We start from the raw sequence: 23,581 nt of genomic DNA, 5'->3' as shown, positions 1-23,581 counted from the left end.
ATATATTTTTAAAATACAATTTCTACTTGCTCTATGAAGTATAGCATTTCCATTTTCCATGAAACAAAGTGCAACTTTTTCTGTTCTGTTTAAAATTAAAATGTTCTCAGTCTATGCTATGGTAACCAATAATACTGTGAAAAACATTTATATGTGAATCCTTTTCTAATTTTCTATATCTCTGATACTTCTGTAAAATAAATTCATAGATAAGCAGTTTCCCATCCTCTTGAACTGTATTTTTTTTAACATCTTTATTAGAGTATGATTGCTTTATAGTGTTCTGTTAGTTTCTCCTGTATAATAAAGTGAATCAGCTATGTGCATACATATATCCCCATATCCCCTCCCTCTTGTGTCTCCCTCACACCCTCCTTATCCCACCCCTCTAGGTGGTCACAAAGCACAGAGCTGATCTCCCTGTGCTATGCAGCTGCTTCCTGCTAGCTATCTATTTTACATTTGGTAGTGTATATATGTGAATGCTACTCTCAAACTTCGTCCCAGCTTACACTTCCCCTTCCCTGTGTCCTCAAGTACATTCTCTACATCTGCGTCTTCATTCCTGTCCTGCCCGTAGGTTCATCAGAACCATTTTTTTTTTTTTAGATTCCATATATATGTGTTAGCGTACTGTATTTGTTTTTCTCTTTCTGACTTACTTCACTCTGTATGACAGACTCTAGATCCATCCACCTCACTACAAATAACTCAATATCGTTTCTTTGTATGGCTGAGTAATAATCCATTATATATACGTGCCCCATCTTCTTTATCCATTCATTGGTCGTTGGACACTTAGGTTGATTCCATGTCCTGGCTATTGTAAATAGTGTTGCATTGAACATTCTTGTACATGTCTCTTTTTCAATTACAGTTTTCTCAGGGTATATGCCCAGCAGTGGGATTGCTGGATCGTATGGCAGTTCTATTTTTAGTTTTCTAAGGAACCTCCACACTGTTCTTCACGGTGGCTGTATCAATTTACATTCCCACCAACAGTGCAAGAGGGTTCCCTTTTCTCCACTCCCTCTCCAGCATTTATTGTTTGTAGATTTTTTGATGATGGCCATTCTGACTGGTGTGAGGTGATACCTCATTGTGCTTTTGATCTGCATTGCTCAAATGATTAGTGATGTTGAGCATCCTTTCATGTGTTTGATGGCAATCTGTATGTCTTCTTTGGAGAAATGTCTATTTAGGTCTTCCTCCCATTTTTGTACTGCATTGTTTTTTTTTTTTTCTGATATTGAGCTGCATGAGCTGCTTGTATACTTTGGAGATTAATCCTTTGTCAGTTGCTTTGTTTGCAAATATTTTTTCCCATTCTGAGGGTTGCCTTTTCGTCTTGTTTATGGTTTCCTTTGCTGTGCAAAAGCTTTTAAGTTTCATTAGGTCCCATTTGTTTATTTTTGTTTTTACTTCCATTTCTCTAGGAGGTGGGTCAAAAAGGATCTTGCTGTGATTTGTTTCATAATGTGTTCTGCCTATGTTTTCCTCTAGGGGTTTTACAGTGTCTGGCCTTACATTTAGGTCTTTAATCCATTTTGAGTTTATTTTTGTGTATGGTGTTAGGAAGTATTCTAATTTCATTCTTTTGCATGTAGCTGTCCAGTTTTCCCAGCACCACTTATTGAAGAGACTATCTTTTCTCCACTGTATATTCTTGCCTCCTTTATCAAAGATAAGGTGACCATATGTGCGTGGGTTTATCTCTGGACTTTCTATCCTGTTCCATTGATCTATATTTCTGTTTTTGTGCCAGTACCATGCTGTCTTGATTACTGTAGCTTTGTAGTATAGTCTGAAGTCCAGGAGCCTGATTCCTCCAGCTCCATTTTTCTTTCTGAAGATTGTTTTGGCTATTCGGGGTCTTTTGTGTTTCCATACAAATTGTGAAATTTTTTGTTCTAGTTCTGTGAAGAATGCCATTGGTAGTTTGATAGGGATTATATTGAATCTGTAGATTGCTTTTGGGTAGTATAGTCATTTTCACAATGTTGATTCTTCCAATCCAAGAACATGGTATATCTCTCCATCTGTTTGTATCATCTTTAATTTCTTTCATCAGTGTCTTATAGTTTTCTGCATACAGGTCTTTTGTCTCCTTAGGTAGGTTTATTCATAGGTATTTTATTCTTTTTGTTGCAGTGGTAAATGGGAGTGTTTCCTTAATTTCACTTTCAGATTTTTCATCATTAGTGTATAGGAATGAAGATATTTCTATGCATTAATTTTGTATCCTGATACTTTACCAAATTCATTGATTAGCTCTAGTAGTTTTCTGGTAGCATTTTTAGGATTCTCTATGTATAGTATCATGTCATTGGCAAACAGTGACAGTTTTACTTCTTCTTTTCCAATTTGGATCTTTTTATTTCTTTTTCTTCTCTGATTGCTGTGGCTAAAACTTCCAAAACTATGTTGAATAATAGTGGTGAGAGTGGGCACCCATGTTGTTTTCCTGATCTTAGAGGAAATGGTTTCAGTTTTTCACCAGTGAGAACAATGTTGGCTGTGAGTTTGCCATATATGGCCTTTATTATGTTGAGGTAGGTTCCCTCTATGCACACATTCTGCAGTGTTTTTATCATAAACAGGTGTTGAATTTTGTAGAAATCTTTTTTTGCATCTGTTGAGATGATCATATGGTTTTTCTCCTTCAATTAGTTAATATGGTGTATCACATTGATTGATTTGCATATATTGAAGAATCCTTGCATTGCTGGGGTAGATACCACTTGATCATGGTGTATGATCCTTTTAATGTGCTGTTCGATTCTTTTTGCTAGTAATTTGTTGAGGATTTTTGCCTCTATGTTCATCAGAGATATTGGCCTGTAGTTTTCTTTTTTGTGTGATATCTTTGTCTGGTTTTGATATCAGGGTGATGGTGGCCTCATAGAATGACTTGGGGAGTGTTCCTCCCTCTGCTATATTTTGGAAGAGTTTGAGAAGGACAGGTGTTAGCTCTTCTCTTAATGTTTGACAGAATTCGCCTGTGAAGCCACCTGGTCCTGGGTTTTTGTTTGTTAGAAGATTTTTAATCACAGTTTCAATTTCAGTGCTTGTGATTGGTCTGTTCATATTTTCTATTTCTTCCTGGTTCAGTCTCGGCAGGTTGTACTGTTCTAACAATGTGTCCATTTCTTCCAGGTTGTCCATTTTATTGGCATATAGTTGCTTGTAGTAATCTCTTATGATCCTTTGTATTTCTGCAGTGTCAGTTATTACTTCTCCTTTTTCATTTCTAATTCTGTTGAGTTGAGTCTTCTCCCTTTTTTTCCTGATGAGTCTGGTTAATAGTTTATCAATTGTGTTTATCTTCTCAAAGAACCAGCTTTTACTTTTATTGATCTTTGCTACTGATCCCTTCATTCGTTTTTCATTTATTTCTGATGTGATCTTTACGATTTCTTTCCCTCTGCTAACTTTGGGAGTTTTTTTGTTCTTCTTTCTCTAATTGTTTTAAGTGTAAGGTTAGGTTGTTTATTTGGGATTTTTCTGGTTTCTTGAGGTAGGATTGTATTGCTCTGAACTTCCCTCTTAGAACTGCTTTTGATGCATGCCATAGGTTTTGGGTCGTAGTGTTTTCATTGTCATTTGTTTCTAGGTATTTTTTGATTTCCGCTTTGATTTCTTCAGTGATCTCTTGGTTATTTAGTAGCGTATTTTTTAGCCTCCATGTGTTTGTATTTTTTACAGTTTTTTTCCTGTAATTGATACCTAGTCTCATAGTGTTGTTGTCAGTAAAGATACTTGATACAATTTCAATTTTCTTAAATTTACCAAGGCTTGATTTGTGACCCAAGATATGATCTATCCTGGTGAATGTTCCATGAGCCCTTGAGAAGAAAGTGTATTCTGTTGTTTTTGGATGGAATGTCCTATAAATATCAATTAAGTCCATCTTGTCTAATGTGTCATTTAAAGCTTGTGTTTCCTTATTTATTTTAATTTTGGATGACCTGTCCATTGATGAAAGTGGGGTGTTACAGTCCCCTACTATTATTGTGTTACTGTCGATTTCCCTTTTATGGCTGTTAGCATTTGCCTTATGTACTGAGGTGCTCCTATTTTGGGTGCATAAATATTTCCAAATGTTATATCTTCTTCTTGGACTGATCCCTTGATCATTATGTAGTGTCCTTCTTTGTCTCTTTTAATAGTCTTTATTTTAAAGTCTATTTTGTCTGATATGAGAATTGCTACTTCAGCTTTCTTTTGATTTACATTGCATGGAATATCTTTTTCTATCCCCTCACTTTCAATCTGTATGTGTCCCTAAGTCTGAAGTGGGTCTCTTGTAGGCAGCATATGTACGGGTCTTATTTTTGTATCCATTCAGCCAGTCTATGTCTTTTGGTTGGAGCATTTAGTCCATTTACATTTAAGGTAATTATCGATATGTATGTTCCTATTACCATTTTCTTAAATGTTTTGGGTTTGTTTTTGTAGGTCTTTTCCTTCTCTTGTGTTTCCTGCATAGAGAAGTTCCTTTAGCATTTGTTGTAAAACTGATTTGGTGGTGCTGAATTCTTTTAACTTTTGCTTATCTGTAAAGGTTTTAATTTCTCCATCTAATCTGAATGAGATCCTTGCTAGGTAGAGTAATCTTGGTTGTAGGTTTTTCCTTTTCATCACTTTAAATATGTCCTGCCACTCCCTTCTGGCTTGCAGAGTTTCTGTTGAAAGATCAACTGTTAACCTTATGGGGATTCCCTTGTATGTTATTTATTGTTTTTCCCTTGTTGCTTTTAATATTTTTTCTTTGGGTTTAATTTTTGATAGTTTGATTAGTATGTGTTTGGCGTGTTTCTCCTTGGATTTATCCTGTATGGTACTCTCTGTGCTTCCTAGACTTGATTGACCATTTCCTTTCCCATGTTAGGGAAGTTTTCAACTATAGTCTCTTTAAATATTTTCTCAGACTCTTCTTTTTTCTCTTCTTCTAGGACCCCTATAATTCAAATGTTGGTGTGTTTAATATTGTTCCAGAGGTCTCTGAGTCTGTCCTCAATTCTTTTCATTCTTTTTTCTTTACTCTGCTCCCTGGCAGTGACTTCCACCATTTTATCTTCCAGCTCACTTATTCATTCTTCTGCCTCAGTTATTCTATATTGATTCCTTCTAGAGTATTTTTAATTTCAGTAATTATGTTGTTCATCACTGTTTGTTTGATCTTTAGTTCTTCTAGATCCTTGTTAAATGTTTCTTGTGTTTTTTCCATTCTGTTTCCAAGACTTTGGATCATCTTTACTATCATTACTCTGAATTATTTTTCAGGTAGGTTACCTATTTCATCTTCATTTATTTGGTCTTTTAGGTTTTTGCCTTGCTCCTTCATCTGTAACATATTTTTTTGTTGATCTTTTTTTTTTTTTTTTTAATGGGTGGTGCTGTATTCTTGTCTTACTGGTTGTTTGGCCTGAGACATCCAGCACTGGAGTTTGCAGGCAGTTGGATAGAGCTCGGTCTTGGTGCTGAGATGAGGACCTCTGGGTGGCCTCACTCTGATTGATATTCCCTGGGGTCTGAGATTTTCTGTTAGTCCAGCGGTTTGGACTCAGAGCCCCCACCACAGGAGCTCGGGCCAGACCTCTGGCCTGGGAACCAAGATCCCGCAATCATGTGGCAGGTGAAGTAATGGTCCCTGAAAGACACGGACATCCAAATCCCTGGAACCACCTGGCTGGTGCACGGCGATGGGGTCCAGAGTTGCCGGAAGGGCCGGACAGTGGTCTGAGGAGCACAGGGTGGCCTGGTCTCCTCAGAGTCAGAGCCAGGCCATCTGCATTGCCTGCACCGCCCAGAGTGCCAAGGACTCCAGTTGGGCTTGACAGGCGTCTGCACCCCGGATTCATGTCTGAGGCCCCTTGAACTGTATTTTAAAGGAGAATTTGACTATTTATCTAAAACTTGGGTTTTCAGGGACAAGTTCACAGATAGCTCCAACTGCTCATAAGTTGGGTGGTGTTCATTTCATTACAGATCAGCTAATTTTCTATTAAGGAAAGTCACCTAGCATCATTTTGCTCACTTTGTCTTAACATAAACAGTAGCAAATGGTAGCTACTGTTATTATAGTAACCACCTATTTTTGATTACCCTTTGTATACAACCCTCTAAATCCTAGTAAAATAGTTGCTCCTATTAAGCTGTTAACTGATATATTTATTAAGTATCAACTCTGGTCTTTGCATTGTGATAAGTACCAGTCTTTCCCACATCATTTGAAATATTTTTATTGTTCTGAAATACTTATTTTTGCTTTTATTTTTGTCTATAGATTTTTAAACTGAGACTCCAAGATGTACATCAATTTCCCCATGTGGGAATTCCAAAGACCCTGCTCTTATTACTATACACTACCATTTTCTACAAAGGCTTTGAAATCCTACACAGAAACCTGAAATACACTAAGAGGCATATGTGCTGTTTCTATATCTTCTGTCCCTTAAATGTCTTTCTTTGGCAGAGAAAGTGGAGTGTAAAAAGAGGATCCTAGATTTACAGACAATAGCACAGCACAGGGTTGCATTTTGTTACACTGTGGATTAATGAACCACTGGCAGTGGATGACTGCCTTTTTCAAAGATAAGGAAGGCATTTTGCGAGAGATTCTCCCACCTGGTCAATGATACATAAATATGCATGTGTACATTTGTATGCTTCAGACATTGAAGCAAATAATTGGGGGAAAAAATTCCATACCCATTACCAAAAACAAATACACAGAAGACAATAGGTATAGCATAACCCTACAGGAGAAAAATCATAATTCAGCAACAATACTTAATAGTAAATGTTCAAAAATGTGAACTTGGTAGAATTGAATTAATATTGAATTGAATTTACTGAATTAAAAATTTCAAAATAATGTTCATTAAATTGAGTAGAATCCTATCCAATCTCTGCCACCCTAGAGTCTGGAATGGTAGAGTGAGACAACACCAATCAAAGAGATACATGTACTTTAGATTTTAGAAATCATTTTCAAAGATTTAGGAAAAATATCAGTGAAATTCTGGATCTTAGAGTAGATTAACTACACATGTTAAAATAAGTAAAGTGTTAGCCAAATTATACCCAAGAATACTCAAAGAGCAGGCAGATGGAGTTGTAGAAACATTGAGAATAATATGTTTAACATCAGTTATAATTAGAGAAATACCAAAGTTTCAAAATAGACAAATGTTCCATTTTTAGAAAGAAATGAAATTTCCCAAAATTATGAGATCTGATTAAGCATCAATACTCATAAATATTTCAAATGTATTATTAATAAAAATCAGCATGGGTTCATTCATAAATAAATCTATATATTATTATCAGTGGACTCTTCTAAAAATTAGTCCTTTATTCTCATCATTGTTATTATGTTTTAAATTATGTAAGTGTAGTTAACATACTTAGAAAATAGAGTGAAAGAAAGCTCAAAGGGTAGCTAGTTCAATGGATGACATTCAAAAATATCCTGAGCAGATAGAACAATGGACCTAAATAAAAGTTAGGACCTTTAACTGTGATCAGTGTAAATGTCTATATTTAGTTTCAAACAATTAATAAATAAATAGGGGCCTGGTGTACAAACAACTCCTGTAAAAAATACTTGGTATGTTGAATAACCAAGTACAAATTCAACTTTCATAAAAATATATTGTGAATGTTCAAAAGGTAAGATAATTCAAGTATTTTAGGATATGTTCATGGAAGATGTATCCCATTCATGGGTAATGATAATTTCAAAACTGTATCAAACAAATTCATAGTGCTGAGGCTAAAAAAAAAAAAAAAAAAAATCACTTAAGACACTATCCCTTCTTTAAGGAGCTCACCAGCCCAAGTGTGGAAACAGATGCAGAAAAGGAGAATTATAAATAAAATATTTGTTAGCTATGGCAATATAATTAGATGGTATTTGGAGCATTATTTTCAAATCTAGTCATTTAATTTTAAAAGTCACCCCCATTATTTAGTATTTAAAAAAATAATGTAGTATGCCAGGCCCTGTCCCTGTGAGAAAAAAATTAGTATCCTCATTTTATAAATGGAACCACAGGATTGAGATTTAAAACAAAAAATTCACCCACAGACAAATAGCTAGTACATGTTAGAGCTGAGAAAAGAACAGAGATCTTTCTGCCTTGAAATTAGTGCTCTTAAAATAACAGTGTACAGAGATCAGTATTTATTAAGGTGTGTCCTGCTAAACCAGTGTTTCATAGGATATTAAGTATTACAGACCCAAAGAAAAAGATTCCATAGTCGAATAATTTTGAGGAAGACTAGGAAAAACTGAATTGACAGGTTTCTTTACCATAAAGACTTTGCAAGACTTTATTATTCTAATATGCATGGTGAATCTCCTAAAACATGGTCTAACAAGTAGACTTTTCAAATGCATTTGACCCCAGAAGCTTTTTATTCTTTTTCTTCATTGAGTATTGTGAGGGGCTAGTGTTCCATGGAATACCCATTGAGAAATCCTACTCACTAGAAGACCAAGAAATATCCAAAGGTCAGGAACTAGAAATATTCATTAAGGAGAGAAAGAGGCCTTAGTGGGCTCATGACAGCTGTCTTTAAATATTTATCTCATCAAATAAGGACATAGTATTTCATCAAAGGGAAAATCTAGATTTAATGAATGGAAGACAAATTTCACCTCAATATAATATTCCAATAAGAATTTTCTTTAAAAATGTAAGAGCTGTCCAACAAAAGTGTTAATCATTTGTAAAAGGTGTGACCCAAGCAGTTTCTGCACTGGTCTGAAAACACCACTAATGTCCCTTTCTAATTCTTATATGTGATGGCTCATTTGCAGTAATTATCAGCTGAGGTTTTCATACATCTAGTATTTCAGATTCTCTGTCCATTTTTGTACCATTTTGAATTAAGCATTTTATAGACAGAAGACATACAGGTTAACTGTCAGAATCTATTGCAAATACAATGTCTTCCATCAAAATCCACATAACACTACACACACTTTACACTATGCCAGGGAAAAATAAAGCCACTCTTCTCCAATTTATAAAACAACAAGTAATTCAAATCATCTTAATTATAAATTTCATATGTGCAGAATAAAATGAAAGTTTTCTCATTTACAAAATGAGGTGAAGGGCCTGAAAATCACATACAGGGTAGCATGAGACCGTCTAGCACACAGATTGGTGTAAGGAGTAGGAAAAAGCTGTGAAATGTACAAGACACATTTCAGATCAGTTACATGTATCTTTCATGTGTCTATACCTGCCTTGATGCCATTACACTCAAAGAAGCATGATTTGATAGACCAGTGGGTTATCAATGGATTTTACTACAATGTAACATTTATTTGCTAGGATAATAAGTCAGATATAAATTTGATACCTATTTGTGTATTCCTTGATGATCTGATATATGCTAATCTTAATTGTTTCATTTTCAAATCGGCTGTTGCTCCGGTCCTTATATATCCTGAATTCTGCTGCTGTCACTGCTTCTCCATGAGGAATCTGAGTAAGATCAAACCGGAATTCTTTGTAATGCCTTCGCTGGTGAGAAAAATCCTTGTCTCTTTCAACTGAAAAAAAAAAAAAAAAAAAGGAAGTAAAAAGTTAGGCCTTTATAAAGTATGGAAATTAATGGTAAATTCTTTCACTTTGAAAACAAACAAGCAGGATGTTATAAAACTGGGAAAACATAAAACCACAGACTCATATGTGTTTCCAGTTGAAGGAAGTTCCACAAACCAACAGCCTTTAGTTCAAAAGCAATATAACCTCTGTGGTTTTATACAAATTCCTGGCTCCTAAATGGAAAGGTTATCCAAAAATGTTTTTAAAAGTGAAGGTTGTAAAGTTATTACTAGTGTGTATCAAGTACCAGAACAGAGAAGGGTTCATACAGGAATTAGCACTCTGTGATAGAAAGCTCCAGAGTTCCAGGTGAAGTCAATGGTGAGATTTAGCACAGTCAAGGGAGGAAAGTCGGACGGAGGCCCGAGGAGCTGCTGGCACAGTGGGGCTGTGTTTATGAAATTTTAGAGGTCAAGGAAACAAAACAAATGCATTTTCACAAGAAAGATTGTTCCTAAAGTGTCCTCCCGGGAGACGTTTTTCCTCCTTTTAGCAAATGCAAAGCTCTACCTTTTTTAATGCATTTTCATTTGTTCTTATAGATTATTGAGTGCAACCTCCCCAACACGTGGTGCAGCATCCAGTCTCCCAAAGATCTCTGCTCTTATGCAAAATTGAGAGAGGAACATATTTCCGCCTTCAGCAACCTTCCTACCAAATGAGGTCAGAGAATTTTTCCTCTTGGGAATATTGAGGAGTGTCAAGGGATTCAGGACAGTGTCAGGCATATCATTACATAATCCAGCTTTGTAAAATGATGTATTATTGGATACAGTCTATGCTTGTTACTGACCAGTGTTCTTGGCCTTTCCTAATCAATAGAAATTGATAAGAGGCCAGACAAGAAATTCAGGCAAGGCTTTATTGGGGGCCCTGCTATAGCAGAGGGGAGCAAAAACAAGTAACAGGTTCCCTTGCTTGCTCCCAAGTTGGGGCGAGCTGGTTCCTTATATGGGGTGAGGGTAGGGGTGTGTCCAGGAGTTGGGCCAGAGGCGGGGCTTAAGTGGTTTACCCACCCCTTACGTGGTGTTGAGTCCGGGGGGCATGCGCAGTACCCTGCTTTTGCTCCTGACACCCTGTTTTTGCTCCAGGCTCTTCAGAAGTGGCAATTGGGTTTTTGGCCTTTTTGTGTCTTGTTGTCCATAATTTGCCCCAACTGTTCATGAACGCAGCTCTATTTAGTCCCTTATAGTTTCTTTGTATTTTATTGCTTGAGGAGAGATATTTGTCCAGGTGCAAGCACTGCAGCAAAGGGTCCCAGGTCCCAGGTCATAGCCTGTCTCATGCTGGGTACCAAAATCTTTCTTAAGGAACCACCTATTAAAAGGGCTCATTTTTAGTAATGCAATATCATTTAATGGAATTAAGTTTCTCAGTGCTGGTAGGTTTCTCAAAATCTCAGTTACCTCAGATAATATAGGACAGATTACAAAAAAAATTCACTGCAAAGCATTGTGTTCCAAGTGTCTCACAAACCTACAAAAATTTTTTAGAATATATCCAGTGACATTTCATTGCTGAAATGTTGTTACAAGAAGATAAAAGATGTATGTTATATAAACAATTCACAATGTTCAAAAATTGGATTAAGACACAAAAAATATCTTTAGGAGGTTAATTGAAATGATACCAACACTGCTAAAAATATATGAAACTTGGGATCCTTAACTAGAGGAAAGGTCAAGATTAAGGAAGAGAGAAGGCAATCATGATCATCGAGGAGTGATTTTTGGGAACCCAGGCTGCTGGACTCCTAAATTCTAGTGCCAGACAAGGCTCCATGTCTGAGAGGAAGTTCATGACAAAGGAACCCACAATTCCTTGCCTTCATCCTCCAAAATAATCTCTGGTTTATTTTCTCCAGAGGAGTAGGAGATGGTTTAAGAGAGCTAGGAGCTCAGCCCCACCTCCATCTCAGATACCTACACCAGCAAAGAGGAAAATGTAAGCTACACCTGGAGGCATTTTCCTCCCATGGACTTGGTGAGAACGGTGCTCTCGGGCTGCCTGGGTACACCAACACCACTCCCGTGACTCATGAGGTTTTGTTTTATTTAAGTATCATTATCTTGGTCCTAAGAGATGTCCATTCCCCTGGAGAGATCATTAATTAACTTTCCCTAAATAAGGAGGATGACTGCATTTTTAAGATCCTATTTTGGTACATAATTTAAACCTCTTTTCTGTCTGAGCTCCAACTGGCAGTAGTGTAGACTGCTATGAACGGGTCTCCATCTCCAAAGTGTAAGGGCAGAAAATACCTACAAACTGGATCTCTAATAACTAGAATGTACGTATGAATATTAAGACTAGCCACAACTCTTGTTTACAGAAAAACTACATTTTTTTTTTAAAGAATCAATTTTATTTATTTATTTATTTTTGGTTGCGTTGGGTCTTTTTTGCTGCATGCAGGCTTTCTCTAGTTGTGGCGAGCGGAGGCTACTCTTCGTTGCGGAGCACAGGCTCTAGGCGCACAGGCTTCAGTAGTTGTGGCATGCGGGCTCAGTAGTTTTGTCTTGCAGGCTCAGTAGTTGTGGCGAACCAGGCTTAGTTGCTCAGCAGCACGTGAGATCTTCCTGGAGCAGGGTTCAAACCCATGTCCCTTGCATTGGCAGGCAGATTCTTAACCACTGCACCAAAAGGGAAGTCCCAACAAAGAACTACATTTAATTTGCTGTAAACTTTTCTCTGATCCTAATTTAAACAAAGTAGATGACATCATGAAACAGTATTTAAATAGAACTGTTCTAAGCATTTTATTGATATTAACATATTACAATTCATAACAACCTATGAGGTAGGTTCTATTATCATCCTCATTTTGAAGATGAAGAAACTGAGGAGGTAGAGAAAAAAAATACCTTGCCAAAGAATTTGAATCCAAGCATTTCATGCCACCAAGCTATGATTCTTTTTTTTTTTTTTTAATAAATTTATTTATTTATTTTAGCTGTGTTGGGTCTTCATCTCCGCGCGAGGGCTCTCTCCAGTTGCGTGCGGCAAGCGGGGGTCACTCTTCATCGCGGTGCGCGGGCCTCTCTTGTTGCGGAGCACAGGCTCCAGACGCGCAGGCTCAGTAGTTGTGGCTCACGGGCCCAGTCGCTCCCCGGCATGTGGGATCTTCCCAGACCAGGGCTCGAACCCGTGTCCCTTGCATTGGCAGGCAGATTCTCAACCACTGCGCCACCAGGGAAGCCCCAAGCTATGATTCTTAAATGCCAGGATAGGCTGCTTCTGCTTAGAGACTACTACTTTGTCCTAATTTACTAAGTATTTATGCTTTAATAAAGATCTGATAATTTAGGAGTTTGGGATTAACAGAAACATGCTACTGTATATAAAATAAGTAAACAACAAGGACCTATTGTATAGCACAGGGAACTATACTCAATATTTTGTAATAACCTATAATGAAAAAGAATATATATATAATATATATTAATATATGTATGAATCATTTTGCTGCACACTTGAAACTAACACAACATTGTAAATGAACTATACTTCAATTAAAAAAAGAAAAAGAAAAGGAAAAGTGATCTGAAATCTTGCATTCACAAGTCCAAAATCCAAAAAGCTCTGAAAACTGAAAATTTGGCTTCAACTTCACTTGGCAGAAGAACTGGAAATTAACTGATTTGAGGTGACTTTAAAGTCCCTATTTATCTCACTTTAACTTACTGGTTTGCTGCAGAAATGTTCCCGGTGTTTGACTACGTGGCACTGTCCCAGACTCTGCTTGAGGAGTTCCATACTTTATGATCTAAGCATTCATCAGTCATTCAAAAATATATATTCTCTATTCTGAAAGTCAATATTCAAAATTCTAAGTGATAACAATCATTATTCAATTTTCCATTAACAATCAATTTTATATTTGAAATTTAGACAAAAATAACTATCGTCTTGGACATAAGGGCTTTGACATGTGTTTGTTATGGTCCAATCTAAAGCATGCACCTGTGTAATGCAGATGAGTATTGAATTCATATTATGTAAAGTCATCGACTGTTCTGGAATCCCCTGTGAGATGTTAGTGTAATAAAGTGGAAAGCTAGAATTTCAGCTGTTATTATAAAATTTCAGCTTTCTAATCCAGGCTCTTTAACCTAACCCCTTAAGGGGGCAGAGTTTCAAAGAGTTTAATAAAATTTTATATTAAATATACCACACAGAATAAAGTTGTAGTGCAGTTTTGTCCAGTGATTCAAATTCCTATATCCTACTGCTTTGAATTATAATTGCCCTGGTAAATTCCATGGGACATGTTGCAGTGAGTAATGGAATAAAAGTAGTACTTATATAGCCTTGCACTCCTAATGATGGTCACAAATATTCACAAGGTAATCTCAGTTACCTAGATAGGTGTCAAATATTAATATCCCTGACTTAAGAATAAGAAATTGGGTGATAAAAAAAATAAAAAAGTAAAATACACTTATGCCAAAAAAAAAAAAAAGAAATTGGGTGATGACAGCTAGGTGGTAACAGATGTCTGTCTTCTAAAGCTCATTGTAAATCTTTGTTCAATGTCCATACCACCTACATAATGACATCCTACTTAGAGACTAGTTCGTTGTTAGTACAGGTGACCCTTGAACAATATGGGGTCCAGGAGAACTGACTCCCTGTGCAGTCAGAAAATCTGCATATAACTTTGACCCCACAAAAACTTAACTACTAATAACCTTACTGATAACATAAACAGTTGATTAACACATATTTTGTATGTTATGTGTATATCTACATATATTTTATGCACTCATGACATACCTAACTTTTTCTTAATTTTCCTGATATTTCTAGGTTATGCTGTTTATGTCTGAGTTTTTTCAAATTGCTGCAAACCTCCAAAAAATTTTCCAATATATTTATTGAAAAAAATCTGCATATAAGTGCACCCATGCAGTCCCACCCATGTTGTTCGAGAGTCAACTGTATATTCAAACAATGTTAATCAGCAATACACAAAAGTGTGGAGAACAGGTGGAGAAGCAAGGGTTTGATCACCAGTGTGTAATTGGCATCTAACACAATACAATGTGTGATCCAAAGAAGTCTTCTAACAAACATTGGTTGAATGAAAGACTATGAACAGATCAAAAGCTGGTTCTGTCTTTTCACTCAGCACCATCCTGCTGCATTTCCCATTGACTGAGGGCATGATAATTTATTTAACTCTCATTTGGGAGGGCATGTATTTTATTTAATACTCACTTATGTCCATAAGTTTCTATTACTTGCTCAAGAGCCCACAGCCTATAATTGGGAGGGAAGAGATTTCAACCCAATGTCAAGATTTCAACTCCCAAAGCCCTCAACAACACGACCCTGTGTGTTTGTTTGTTTTTTCTGGATGTAGTTTTGTTTGTTTTATCTAATTATCCCTAAGGAGAGTTGATATTTCAATGCTTACATTCTCCTCTACGAGATGCTCCTACCCTACAGAGGATGGCATACATTCTGGACTCCGCTCCTTCTAGAACTCACTTCCTCCAATATTTATCTTAGCAAAAGTTGTATCATATTCACCTATTTAATACTGATTCCATTTCTTATCTAAGAAAATGTTTATGAATAAGCAGGTGATTGTATCCACGACCTGAATTAGCATTATATAATATCTCTATTAACATGCAACTTTTCCTACAACTATATTTTAAAAACAACACTCCCAAAACAGATGAAAGAGAACATACACACACATTTCATATTCCTTAGATGTAAGCTTTTTATAGGAGCTATCTTTGCCTTGTTCATATTGTGATGATTTTATATATTAAATATATTGTGTTTCTCCATAAGTTGCAGTGGGCTGTATAACACATTGCAATTGTAAATGGCTTGAGAAACTTAAAAGTAAACAAATAAACAAGTAGAAAAAAATCATTAAAATGTATACTATTTGGGGGTTTTGATTCATAGTGTATTAAATATTTGGACCTTTCAATTCATTTTTTCATTTCTATGTTACATCAACAAAACCATGTGTGAGTTTCCAAAACATCTTTATTATCATTTCTAATAAAATCTGTGTTACCAGATTAAAATCTGCCAGACTCCATAAAGGTCATAATTACATTCCTATTAAATGGTAGAAGAGATCTCCTCATTCCCAGACAAGACAAAGAAAAACAAAGTGAAACAAAACAAAACAAAAAAGCAGAAGGGTGAGCTCACTCAAACCAGACCCAGACTTGTCCAAGGGAATAAAACGACACAAGGGTTAAAACAGACTGAGACCAAGAGGTTAACACTTGTCTCTGGTGGAGACCATTTCCTCATCCCATACCATAGACACCATTTCTCTCATGTGAAGTGGAAAAGAGAGTTTAGGAACAAATATAACTAGATTTAAAACACACATCCTGTATCAGTTGATTCACCTTTGAAAACTGCACTTAAAAAGAGAACACATGTATACGTATAGCTGATTCACTTTGCTATAAAGCAGAAACTAACACACCATTGTAAAAAAAAAAAAAAAAAAAAGAGAGAGAGAACACAACCACCTGCCCAGACTGCTATTTTCATATCTGCTTACATATCTAACTACATCAACAGGCTGTATTTTGCCAAACAGCCATGAAAACATGACACTGATGCCTTGCACTCATCTCCCACTGTCATTTATGGTACATGCTTGTTTTGAAGGTTGTTACATGTAAACCAGTGACTATCACCATAAATTAAACAAGTCTATCAACACAGGGTTGCTTATTTACCTGAGCTGATAGTGGCCCACAGTGCTCTCTACAAAAATTAAAGAGTTGCTTTCTGCATATACATGCACACCAACTTACAGAAAAGAAACCATCAAAAATCAGCAAATTGATACAGCTTACCACTAAAAACATGATCATAATGATGGTAGGGAATGTACCTCCTTCTGCTTCCAGGAAGCAGGTTTTGTGTCTTCCAAACATTTCTTTCTATGAACCAACTAGAACAACTGAAAGGTCACCTACACTGACAGAACCAGAGAATGAATTTATTTTTATAGTTTGGTTTTTTAAAAAAGTGGCAACATCAAAGCATACAAGAGGTAAAATATGAATCAGAAGACTCGCATTCCATGAGTCATGGGCTGAGAGTGAAAAGAAACAGGATCGCCTTTATAGAAGCACCAAACTACATTCTAAATGCTCTAAATTGCCAAAGTTCTGCAAAGATTAAGCTTCTTGTGTTTAAAGACAAGACGTACTCTGAAGCCTTTTATTGTTGAGATATAACTTAACAGAAGTTAATGACTGATGGCAGTCTCTTTTTTCCAAACAGACACCTCTCTGAATGACTTTATCATAAGTAGAAATTGGATAGAAATGTCCTGACTAAACATTTTGCTGTCTACAGTATCTGAAGAGTAGAACTAATTAACAGAGGATTGCAGTTTTATCTATTTAGTGATTTATCTGCTGTCTTAAGGGGATGCATCCATGGGCAATCAGTCTTAATCTCCCACACAAGGGCTGTAACTTGGAAGATTCAAATAGAATCAGTAGCTGCAAGACAAAGATAGCGTTTTCCCAGGAGTGCAGCCAGCTGTTGAAAGAATACAGATCATTGTTTGCTGCTGAGTGCAAAAAATCATTAAGAGATTACTCATAGAATTATTACTTATCTGTGTTACATTTTAAAGTGAAAGAAAAAAAGCAAAGTTATCCTGTGACTACCAAGATGTTTCACCCCACAAGGCATCTTTCACTGACTAGTCCACTGAGAAACATAAACTTGGTCCTATAAAGGTCTATTCATTGGTCAGTGAATGCACATGTTACATGTTTCTTTGAAAGGATAACCATCCCAGAGAGTGTGGTAAACTCCAGATTCCAGAAACCCTAAGAGCCTCTTAATACCACAGCCATGTGTGACTTGAAAAAGGGAAAATTGTCCCCCTGAGTGGTTTGTTTCAAAGAACAATTTCAATTGACTTTCAAATGTCCTGTAGTTGAAATACTCTTGCTGGTATTCATAAATGCTTCATGAATACAGTTTTATAAGGAAGAAAAATTGCAAAAGAAAGGTGAGATGGTTAATAATTTCAATGTTGTCCTATGATAGCTAAACAAATTGATTTCCTGAATCGATTAAATACACAGCACATAATTTTGAAATTTACAAAATTGAATTAATGATCCAATAGTTATATATTATTTTGATTTAAAAAAACATGAGTGATTTAGGGACACAAAGAATTAAGTCTTAAAGAGAACAGACTTGTGGTTGCCAAGGGGGAGGGGGCTGGAGGAGAGAAGGATTGGGAGTTTGGAATTAGTAGATGCAAAGTATTATATATAGAATGGAAGAATAACAAGGTCCTACAAGATCCTACTGTATAGCACAGGAAATTATATTCAATATCCTGTGATAAACCATAATGGAAAATAATATGAAAAAGAATATATATATGTATAACTGAGTCACTTTTGCTGTACAGCAGAAATTAAACACAACATTGTAAATCAACTATACTTCAATAAAATTTTAAAGAAAAAGAATTAAGTCTTGTGTAAGACAGCTTTGGAACGGGGAGGAAGATGGTCTCAAGGTCTCCCTTCCCTCCTCAGACTGGATGCGCCCAGCACTCAGCCCCCAGGGGTTATTAGAATACAATAATAATAATAATGATACATGTCAAGCATTGGTATGAAAACTGATATGTTCAATAATAAATAAACAATAATAGCAATAAAGTAATTATTGATTTCTTAAAATTAATATATTTCAATTTTTTATTTTTTCTCCCTTATTTGATCCAGTCCCAATCCTGGCTGTCAGGGGGCTGCTTTTCTCTTTCTCACCTTCCATATATACTCATCTTGATTATCTTAAAAAGAGCCACTGTGATCCCTCTAACTTTATTCAAGCCCCAAATATTAATCGGATAACTGCTCTCGGCCAAAGCCTAATAGTTAAGATTTGAGAAGCAAAGAGACAGGAGCTCAGGATGAGAAGGACAGATGTAAAAAAGTACCATTGTGGCACAATCATGTTGGGGTTTGGGAGGGACATGTGTGGGGGCAGAATAAGAAAGGAAAGAGCAACAAGCTGTGCAGCAGGCTTCAAGGGGAGGTCATTTTGAATTTGGTCTTAAAGGATTATCACCAGGGAGAGAAAGGAATTCATATAGATGGAAAGAGATGTGAAAGCTTAGGGCCAAAGGAGTGAATAATAAATAGTTCATTGTCATTGCACATGTTGGGTCTAAGGTGGACCTGGACCCTAGACCTAAGATCCTCTAACTTAAGATGCTTCCCACATGTCAGAGGTTGAAATCCCAATTCTACTTAAAACCTCCAGTTCGAATTCTACAAAGACTACTTTGAAAATTCTCACCCACATTAATTTCTCCTGCTGGGAGCCCCAGAGCACTTGTTCTCTTCCTCCCTTTCTAATACAGAGCTGTCATAATGGGACCACAGTGAAGACTTGGATTTGAGGTGAGAAGAATTTAAATTCAATCTTAGTTCCCTAACCTGTTAAAAGAGTGTGATATTAGAAAAGATACTCAACATCCCTGAACCTTTATTTATCCATGTTTAAAATGGCCAGTCATGAAAGACCTCCTCCACAGTGTGCTGTAGAGGTTAAATAATATTTGAAAGAGAGGATCATAGCATAGTGGCTGGAACAGAGCAAGTTCTCAAAAAGCAGTAGCTATTGTGTGAATTACTTTCTATTTGCACTGTAATTATTATGTCACCTTAGATTAATCCCATAGAGTAAGATACTTCAGAGGAATATCCATGGTTTCTTTTTGTTTTGTCTCTTACCTTTGTATTTCTACATATACAACAAACAGGACTTTTAATACAGTAAATGGTCAATAAAAGTTTAATTGTAAAAAATTGCTACCTGGCTTAAAACGCAGCCATGCTGATGATCAAAATGTCAATTTCTTTATCTGGAATATAGATATATTAATAAAGGTGATGACTATTACCATTTTTTAAATTTTGTTATAGTGTTTTAATTTCATTATAACAAAATTAAAAGGACAAAATTTTTTGGTTTTTTAATTTTGCTATATAATTTTGTTATAGTGTTATAGTTTTTAATTGTGTTATTTGTTTAGTTATAGCTATATAATTTTTACATAGTGTTATAGTAGTGTTAAAAAAATCAGTCTAGATTTTTACAAGAGTGGGTAGTTAGAAAATAATTGTATTTACTTGATACCTTGTTTAGATATTTCACATCTATAAGGTAGAGAACACATTTTTGACATTCATATATTACTCACCAATCCAATCAGATTAGCTGGTTCTGACATACTTCCTCTTTAAAGGAGTCAGAAAGTCACTTATTTTTATCCCTGAAGACAACAATACATCCTGACATATAGAAAATATTTTGTTATTTTTTTGATTATAGGCATTTTATACAGGAAATAATTAATTGGAATTTAAAGCAAATATTCATCTTTTGTGGGTTGGATATTAATGTTAAACTTCAAAAGTCAGTTTAGAATTAATAATCACAGAGGATCGTACCTGATTAATTCATTTTGTGTAATAAAAAATGATTACTTAATGATGAATGGATATGCTTAGTATGTAAATAATGGATTTCAGTTACACTATGTATAAATATTTGAGAAAGTTTGTGTTTACCTACAAGAAGTCAATGTAAAAACACAACTATCTGATAATCACCTTTTGGTAAATATTTATCTCATGTTTTCTTTAGTGGAAAAATCTGTGGGGTTTGTAGATTGCCTGGCAGCTAGAGGTCAACCATTCCAATCTCACCAGATTTCACTGAATGACTTTGTGAATCCTTCTGCTTCATCAGTAAAATAAAACAGTCCATTTTTAACCACCTGAAGGTGATAGAGGTTACAGTAAGTGATATACAGCAAAGAACCTTCCTTTATACTTGGGTACAATGAAATGATAGTTTATCTACAATGAATACTTGCAGTTATCTGACAAAAACAGGTCAAAGGTTTTGTGAGTTTTCTTCTGAAATTGCTCAAGGCCTTCTCTAATGACTGATAATTGAAAACAGAGACTGGGACTCCCAAATGTGATAGGTGACAGATGAGCAGTAGATTAATGCCAATACTTGGTTAGGAGACACTAAAAGTTCAGGGGTCACAGGAATTAGCCATTGTGCTACTGTGAAAAGGCAGACATCAAAAGTCTATTATCCCCTTAATAGCTCTTCCCTGAGCCTGAAATCTGTTCTCACTTGCTTTTGTTATAATTTAGAGATATCTCGATGCCATGATACACGTGATGTAAAAGTGAAACCACTCACCCTAAGTGTATCAATAGTTAAGTTTTGCATGTTTTTATTTACATAGTAAAAAAAAAGATCGTTTTCGTATCACATTCTTAGTGTACTCACATGTATTCTTAGTGTACTCACATGCTCATTTTGGAGAATTTCAGAAACATCTTGTCCAGAAAAAAGAATAATTCTACTTAATGGAAAAGAGGAAAGCTAGAAAACTTGGCATTAAATGTGTACAGAATTTCTCTATGGGGGAAAATGAAGGAAGTTTAAGACAGTTTGCATAGTAGAAAGGATATGAGAATTTCTGTAGCTGAACAAACAAATAAATGTCTTTCTCACATGAACTCCTTTAAGTTTTAAATCAGTATGATAGCTTTTATAGAGTTCACTCAAGTTCAATCTGTGGTTCAATCCATCAATTTGAAACAAAAGCAAACTCTACATTTTTTCTGCCTGATGGGTTGCATCAGTGAAGTTTGGTACTTAAAACCGGATCAAGTTATTAGAGACACAGTTACATGGTTTTACAGGTTTTTAGGAAAAGGAATAAAATGGTGTATTTGGATGTATTACCTATATACTCTATACCTAATATAAAGGTACCTGATTTATCTGTTCTGCTTAGGCAAGGACCACAAGCAGCCACTGGTGGCCCATGTTTGCTTCCTATGATGTGCGTATAGCTGTCTGCCTCCAGCACCAGATTTCAAGCTTGACAACAACAGCTTTGCTTGGCTCATTACTGTACACTCGGCTCCTACCTCAGTCTCTGGCACACAGTAGGTGGTCAATATACATGGGAAATGAATGAATATAAAAATATAGGCATATATGTCTGATTCTGGTTCTTTTTGTTTGTTCATTTGTTTGTTTCAGGAGGGAGAGTAAATGCAGACCCCATTAATCCAGCTTAAGCAAAAACCCTTCCACCATTTATTCTTTTTTTTTCAGTTGAAGTCTAGTTGATTTACAATTCAACCATTTATTCTTGGATGAGTCTTGCCCATGTTTTGAAATAGTATTCTTCCTAATGATATATTTCTTTTTCCCTTTCTTCTTCGAAAGGAATTCAAATAAATAATGAAAACTTAGAATGTTAATGTCTTATATTTATTTTGTTTCCACTAGCTATACTGGTACTTAAAGACATATGCTGGACTAGTAGAATCTCTGATTCTTCAGTGGACATATTATTCTTGGGGAAGGAGAAAAAGGTAATAGAAAAATTAACATTTGTCTATTTTATGGTTATCAATAGAATTGTATTTAGAATGATTTGCAGAATAAATTGTAGATGATAATATTTATGCATTTTTGATTATAATATAATAATTTATATATTCTCATTAATTTTTCTCTATTTACATGAAAACATGAATTTCATTCCTCTACAATATGTATATGTAATATAAATCTTTGATAACATGTTCATAATATTATTAATGTTCTTCCCAAAATATTGAAAATAGTTGCTCCTTTCAGAAATATGCTTTGTTTTTGTTAATTTCTTTTTTGTTAGAAAAAATTTATTAGAACTGCTTTTATTTGGTATGTTTTCCTAACATCATCATTGAAAGTGAAAGTTCATTTCATCCGCCTGAGTGTTTACAGATAGAAACTGGAATGCATAATACATGACTTGTTTAACATTTCTTTACAGCACATTATTAAAACTGTGAGTTAGATGAGTCAATAGGTTGTATTAAAAAAGGTTTTCTATAATTGGAGACCTACTTAAGAACATGTGCTAGATTTAATAAAGATGTAACAAGTGCCAGAATCAATAAAGAAATCACATGACCTTCCCACATTTATGGAATGAGACCGCATTGTAGAGTCAAGAGACCCTTAGTGGTCTCAGGTCACAGAGTTTTCATGTGAACAGTCTCATATTTTTGTTGATCTGGTTTCACACTCCTGGGTTTTTCCTTTGTATTGGGATTTCAGACCAACCACAAAACTCAGAGCAAAATTCTGAGAAGAATCATTGAGCGGTATCTGGTTTTGAGTTCTAACTATACAAACCCTCCAAGATTCTTAAGATGCACACCTGGAAAGAACAATAAGTCTTCTGAGATCCAGCTCAGACGATCTCATTTTGGATTCAAATTTAATAACTTCCTGAGTCTCCAATCCAATTTTATATTAATTATCAGATGGCCTGTTTTCTGATGGTTTTATTGCTAGTAGTTGGACTTGTTCTCAATGTTATTTCATAATCCATTCAATGAACCCATATGTACTGTTATATAAAGAGCCAAATTCAGCAATGGGAAAAGCTAAATACCAAATTCATTTAAACCACATATTCCTCTAAATGGGCAGGAACTGGTGAGACCTAGTACCAGAAGTGAGTACAAAGAGCAGGTATGAGTGAGGGGTTAAAATAAGAATGTTTGAGTATTAGATGTTTAAGTAGCTGGTGGATTCATAGATCACCCTCCACATCTGTCCTAATGAGTGCTCTGGCCACATGAGCAGAAATTTGGAAGTTTTCTGGAAAACTGGCATCACCAGCACAGTTGAGAATGTAGTATTCTGGAAACAGAGGAACTAGACCAACCCATGCATACTAAATGCTGAGTTCTGGGCTTCTTTCCCCACTCAATTTCTGGAATGTTGACACCCAGGCCTGTGCCTTCCAAATAAGAGAATGAAAGGGTCCTCTCATTGAAATCTGACCATTTCCAGGAGAAAGAATAAGTCTC

The 23,581-nt window shown here is 35.7% G+C and overlaps 1 protein-coding gene across 1 annotated transcript in view; it reads right to left on the bottom strand.

The window, feature by feature from the left end:
- BMP5 (bone morphogenetic protein 5) overlaps positions 1-23,581 on the bottom strand; it is a 123,684-nt gene that overhangs the window by 52,377 nt on the left and 47,726 nt on the right. The window contains exon 2 of the mRNA XM_082347214.1: positions 9,382-9,574. Coding sequence (XP_082203340.1) covers positions 9,382-9,574 — 193 coding nt within the window. The remainder of the gene's footprint in view (positions 1-9,381; positions 9,575-23,581) is intronic.

The sequence above is a fragment of the Balaenoptera borealis genome (genome assembly GCF_965194805.1).
Source record: "Balaenoptera borealis genome assembly, chromosome: 12".
Lineage (NCBI taxonomy): Eukaryota > Metazoa > Chordata > Mammalia > Artiodactyla > Balaenopteridae > Balaenoptera > Balaenoptera borealis.
This window is presented reverse-complemented; position numbering and strand designations above follow the sequence as displayed.